General features: G+C 48.3%; 1 protein-coding gene across 1 annotated transcript in view; it reads right to left on the bottom strand.

Moving 5' to 3' along the window:
• Positions 1-2,276: 2,276 nt before the first annotated feature.
• Positions 2,277-6,318, bottom strand: part of MKS1 (Meckel syndrome, type 1) — a gene marked incomplete at its 5' end in the record, with an annotated part of 8,416 nt that continues 4,374 nt past the window's right edge. The window contains 6 exons of the mRNA XM_009865147.1: positions 2,277-2,383; positions 2,861-2,958; positions 3,041-3,123; positions 3,874-4,007; positions 4,551-4,658; positions 5,769-5,838. Coding sequence (XP_009863449.1) covers positions 2,277-2,383; positions 2,861-2,958; positions 3,041-3,123; positions 3,874-4,007; positions 4,551-4,658; positions 5,769-5,838 — 600 coding nt within the window. The remainder of the gene's footprint in view (positions 2,384-2,860; positions 2,959-3,040; positions 3,124-3,873; positions 4,008-4,550; positions 4,659-5,768; positions 5,839-6,318) is intronic.

Raw genomic sequence — 6,318 nt, 5'->3', positions numbered from 1 at the left:
GCCGACCCCCCATCCTATCCGCTAGTGCCCTCCTGCCCTGAGCTCTTGTGTGCCCACAACTGTCTCTTCCCCTCCCTTCTCCCTTTGGGCCTCCAGCGCCAACTGCGGGGACACTTCCGTCCCCACGGGCCATCTCCTCTCTCAGCCGTGCGGACCTGGTGGACGAGCGACCCCCAGTCATGCTGGCCGGGCTCCCCAGCGAGCTCAGAGCATGAGCCTTGTGCTCAATGGTAGCGTTGATTAAAAGATCAGTGACATTTTCATACATGTACATGTGCATGGAAATCTGCTAGTTTAATTTATAAAAGGGCATATTCAAAAGGACATTTGCTGAAGGCTTCCTCCAAAGCATCTTGGACAAGCACCGCTTTGTTCTGTCAGGCCAAGGAGGCTGCACGTACAGAGGCAAAAAACTGCTAACAACATCTTACTTTGGAAGAATTGCTTCTTTGGTTATAATATTTTTTTATTTTTAGATTTTGCTCTCTTACATTTCTGTAAGTTTCTACACTATTCAGAATTTTAACTAGCAAAACTAGCACCATTATGAAAACCTTACTGCAATCCTGCATAACCGTAACACTCAGTCCACCAAATCGTGCCATGTAACTATATCGAGCAACAAGCGCAAATCAGGAACCTTATCTTCTAATCAGAAGAGTCTAGTGTCCAACAGGACCTGCCTTTGGCATCATCTCCATCAGAAAGGTGTTTTGTTACTCTATTGATAAAAGAAAACTATTCTTGTAACTCAATCCTGAAAAGGGTGTGAGCCATATGCAGCTAAGCCACCAGCCATGAGCATGGTGGAAACACCCAGAAGGAAATTAAATACTGCTTAGACAGCATGCTATAAACACCAGGGCCATGCACTGAACTATGATTTTAAAAAAAAAGAAACAAAAGAGAATAGCGAGCGCTAGGTACTCACCGAACACTTGAACCTGGGAGTCTGGTTTTGCCAGTGAAGGCTGGGACAAGATTAAAATGGCAAGAAAGGGCTGAGGAAGACAACGGAGCATGAGGGAAGAGAGGAATGTTCTAACAATGGCACATGGCTGCAACGACGAGTCTCACATTCCCTGCGAAGGAAGAACGTGCAGAGCAAACAGAGGAAAGCCAATTCCCGTCTCACATTCTGCCTCTGAATTCTAACTTCACAGGCACAATCAGATCTGCACAATCTCAGCCCAAAATTCCTACCCCTTACGTTGGGAGCAGAGGAGAATACATGGAAATGTGACTCGTGGACAAATCAACACAGCACTGCCAGACTGCAGGTAGCTTTGCTCTTCTGAACTTGAGACAGGAATAAAAACAGGGGAAAAAAAAGCCTGAGAAAATAATAGCAGAAGAAACTGGGTAAAAACTGGACACCCACGTGCTTCCCCAGGAAGCAATGCAGGGTCCTGCAATCAGAGATGGAAAAATGAGCCATAGCTCAAACAGACAGCTTGAAGAGTTCAAAGTTCAGCTGCTGCGCAAATGTTATAATCTGCTCTCATTGCCTGCAAATCATTCAGCTCCAGCCAAAGTTCTGCTGTGAGCCAAGGGGAATGCGTTTTCAGTTGTGGTCCTGAACACTGAATCCTCCTGCTCCTCGCTGCAGAGCCAGAAACGTTATGGGCAGATACAAGGAAATACAGAACGTAACCCTCTTTTCTAGTTCTCAATCCGTCAAACACCATTCCTTCGCTTTGATTTTATATATTACACCCAGCAGAGCTCTCTCTCTAGGAATGAATGAATCTTAAGGCACAGGGGGACAGATTCATTTTATTATTGACTGACCTATAGTTACAAATGCTGATGATTGCCAGCACTTTTTTAAAAGTTACCTACTCATTTCGTCAAATCTCCAATAGCATTCAGGCCGTGACCTTCTACATGACCCTCTTCTTTAAGAAGAAAACTAAATTTACCAAGTCATGTAGACTTGACATTTTTCTAAAAATTTACTATTCCATTCAATTAACAGAAGGTGTTAAAGGGTTCGCAGGTCCCATGTCAGTGTTTTAGTCTGCTCAGCAGAAATTTGAACAATTGGCCGTACTGTTAGGATCTGGTAACAAAAAGGCTTGCAAAAAACAGGATTCCTTCCACAAGTACCCACGAAAATGCAAAGATTCTGGGTCTGGATGTGCTACATTTTTACGCTTCCACCCATCCAGTGCAAACAGCAAAGAAGGCTTCAAAAGCACCCAGGCACCAGCACCGTGGCTCCTGCTGTGTCAGAGAGAAGGTGCAAAATGCTCCCAGGCAGCAGAGGTGACCCATCACGGTTCCTGCAGCTGGTGCACAGTGGAGGCCGAGGTGCCGATGAGGTCCTGAGGAAGGCTCTCGCGGGCTTCCTGCATCCGGCGCCGTGCCCTCTGGAAAGCCTCTACAACACAGCAGGTGACAGCAAAGCCAGAACGCATCAGACAGCCGCAGGGAAGGGGAGGGAGTCTGTCCAGTGAACGTCACCTCTCCTGGATCAGGAGTCTCACTTCCTGTCACTACGTCCCACCAACAAAGCACCCAGTCCCTGCTGCTCTTCTCACTTAGTCTTTGCTCTGCGCACAAGGTAATCGGAGACGGAGCCCAGGCACCAGCGCCATGAGCTACACTCAGTGCCAGGCAGGATGGGCAGCCCGGCCTATGCTTTGCCCTCACAAAGAGGTTATCCCTCCTGTCTGCTGAGGGCTGATGCTTCCCTAGGTTTCCAGCTCCGATCAGAACATTTAATCTTTGCTACAGACTCAAGAGAGCGCATGGGGGCAGGGGGGCAATTATCCCCACAGGAATATCCTGCCCACTGTAAAAAGGAGGCAAAAGTGAGCCAAAAGCTGGCCAGGAAGAATGACAGGGAAAGCCCTACCCAAAACGCTGTAGATGGAGCTCTGCTGGCTGAAGCCTCCAAGCCGGTCCAGCACACTCTGCATCCGCTGCCTCAGGGCATTGGTTTCCAGAAAGGCTCTGCAGAGAAATACAACAGGAGGTCAGGGCTGCCGAAAGACAGCGCACGAGATGGAGCCCATACTCACTTTGCTGCACTCACTTAGATTGCTGCAGGCAGTAAAGTCGGAACATGACGCTCCCTGTTGTCTCTGTACGAAACCCAAAGCGGCTCAGGCGCTTTCCCTGCAAAGACAGCACAAGTTAAGAGCAACCATAACCTGCAGCCAGCTGCAGCAGGCCAACGGGAGCACAAACAAGAGTGCCCCACCAGCAGCACGCACTCCTGTGGGCACAGTCTCTTCCTTCCCTGCTGCACACAGAGAGGAAGGTCAGAAAAAAGGGCAGACAGTTCCCAGGTTGTGCCGAGGGCAAGACCTAAACACTCGCAAGCTGATACTGCAGTGCTGGAGGAAGGTTTCAACAACTGCATCAGGGCTCATTCCACACTAAGCTGCTGCGAAGATCAACTGGTTCATTACATCAGGAAGCAGCTCTGCGGCTTTCTTAAGAATGTGAAATTTCTGCCTGCATCACATCCAGAGGCTTCTCATTTTGGGAAACTGTTTCAGGCACAGTACAGCCCAGATTCCTTACAAAAACACAGGAAGAAGTCTGTAGCTGGTAACGAATGCTGACCTGACAGACCCTTTGTGACAGGTCCAGCACAGGCAGGGCTAAGTCAAGGCTTCAGTCCACACTCACCCACTTCTCTAGGCTGCACACACCTCACAAGGCAGAGAGCTCTGCCTTGGGGTTTGCCTGTTCCTCTGCTCAAGATCACAAGTCTCACAGAGGAGACATTTCTTTAGTCAGAGGGACAGGACCACCAGCTTATCTGTGTTCGAATCCCATCCAGGCTGTCCACACACATCCAAAGCCAAAAGCATAATCTACCATCTCCCAGCGAGAGCAATGTCCTGCAGCCGAGCCCACCTTGAAGGTTGATGGTATCCTGACGTAGGTTATGTCCTCCAGCTCAGGAGATCCACCGATGAAGAATCTCCTCAGCTCAGCGACTGTCCCCACCTCCACAGGACGCCAGGTACGGATGGTGAGCATGTGGAGACCTGACCCAGGACAACAGGACAGCGTAGCTGCAATCACCAACAACCTATTCACAGTCACAGAGGACAGCACGGTAGACAGACACGTGCCGACCCAAACCACAGCAGGCTGGAAATGAGAACACTGCACCGTATCTCTGTAACATTCTCCCAGTGAGTCAGCCCCACACAGTCACACAGCCAGCGCCGGAACCACCCATGAGGAACATCTCCTTACTACACGTGGGTGTCAATAGCTGTGACGCTCAGATCCCATGTGGGACAGAGAGGACTGTTGATATGGTCAAGATAGAAGCACAGCATCACCCCAGAGCTTTCTCACAGGAGATTTTGTGACGCCATCAAAGAAGCAAGGACAGTAACGCACGGCGCATCTCAACAAGGCAGAACGGTGCGACTCATCGAATCCTCCTCTGCTGCCCCACAGCCAGCTAACAACCGCCTTCAGTACGCAAAGTCTCCCCAGCACCAGCTGAATCCACTCCCGAGAGAACCACTCCACTCCTTCTCCCAGACAATTAACATAATGCCCCAAGTATGTTTTACCTGGAGATGCTGGCAGCACCAAAGAACCGTATCCTTCAACACGATACCTCTGCCAGAAATCCAGGGACAGGACCTCGAAGTAGAGAACAGGCCACTGAGGGAGACTGTCTGCAAGGAAGGGGAGCAGATCACAGCTTTGTGAGGGAGACTGTCAGAGAGAAAACCAAAAACGCTAAACACTCAACTCCACAAGTAGGAAGTCTTTTCTGTATTTCTTCTACAATGACTAAGCCAGCTGCATGGCTGATTATTGTCCCCTATGAAAGCTGAACCTTCAGAGTTGAGGATGAAAACAGAATTATTGATAAGATGTTAAAAATGTAGGAAAATTCTGTTCTGAGAACAAGTCCAAGCTGGTTCCTCAGTTATCTCTGAGCAGACAAGACAATCTTTTGTGAATGACCTGATACCAAACAGGGGAACTGTTCATTTCTGACCTCTCCCACCACTACCGAGAGATTATTAACTTGAATTCTTCTAGAGGTCTTCAAGCACTTTTTTTCCCCATTGTGAAACAAACCCATCGTGTTTATTCTAGGTTGAAAATTCATTCGTGTTGGCTGAATACTCAAATCCAATGTGTACGCTGAATCCAAGTGGCAAGGCACGCCGCAAAGCTGTCTCTAGCAATTGCAATCCAAAGAGCAACGGGCTGGGCGAGGAAGCAGCAGCAGGATAGGGAAGCTGCAGGACTAAGCAGCAGAGAAGCCCAGCTTAAAACAGAGCTGGAAGTTTCGAAGTGACACAAACTATACCAAGATTACACAGGTCACTGAGTGTGTCTACCAGTGTTAAGACTCGGCACAGAGTTTTAGCTGTGTACAAAAATGCCTCCTGCTTCTGCTGCTGCAGTGTCCCAGGGCTCCGGGCAGCACACCGGGCACGGCAACCCGCACCAGCACGCCCGGCGCTTTGATACACACAAGCTCAGGTCCAGATAGTTTTGCAACTGGATCAAGTTGGCTACAGCCAGGAAGCAGGGAAACATCAACAAACCCACACAAATGCTAATGCGTTGCTGAGCAGGGCAAACAAGGTTTATGTCCAGAGGCTGTGGGGAGACAGCGTGAACATTTGCTGAACAATTGCTATTTCCCTTTTTAAAAAAAATCAGTCCTTTCACCTTGGTGAGGGGCCAACTGTGCGCCGCACAGCGCGACGCCTATGCTGCCATCAAAAGGCTTCAGTTTCGCATTTCAGAGCTACAAGGAAACGCACCTTCCGATTCGTCTCCTTGAGTGAAAAACATATCCAAAGTGAAGGGGTAGCAGAAGTGTGCCACGTTATCCTAGAAAAGGAATAGCACAGAGATCAGATTCCTGGACAAGGGAATTTGTCACTAGCACTGCAGGGGCCACAGAGAGCAGAATTAATAGTGGAAAAGGGGTAACAGTGCTCAAACAAGACCAATCACATCACACTGAGAAACACCCGACTGCATACACTCCACCTTCACACACTCCCAGGTGTCATAATATGAAATAATGAAATTTTTTTAACACACCCCAAATGACAGTTCAGCCAGATGCATAACTACTGTACTGCCACAATCTTTATCGGAGTCAAGCAAAATATCTCAAACAATACTATCACTGAAATGTTCTATGCTAATTATTTTTGTGATATGCATACTGGCTCAAATAAAAGACATTTAAGAGATGGTAAAATTTAGATTTTGTGAGAGAGGAGCCGGAGACAGCAATGGAACCAAGTTTCCAGATAGGAAGAAGAGTTCATTTTGAGAAATCAATTTAGAGACTGCGCGCAT

The sequence above is a fragment of the Apaloderma vittatum genome, unplaced genomic scaffold (genome assembly GCF_000703405.1).
Source record: "Apaloderma vittatum isolate BGI_N311 unplaced genomic scaffold, ASM70340v1 scaffold33742, whole genome shotgun sequence".
Taxonomy (NCBI): domain Eukaryota; kingdom Metazoa; phylum Chordata; class Aves; order Trogoniformes; family Trogonidae; genus Apaloderma; species Apaloderma vittatum.
This window is presented reverse-complemented; position numbering and strand designations above follow the sequence as displayed.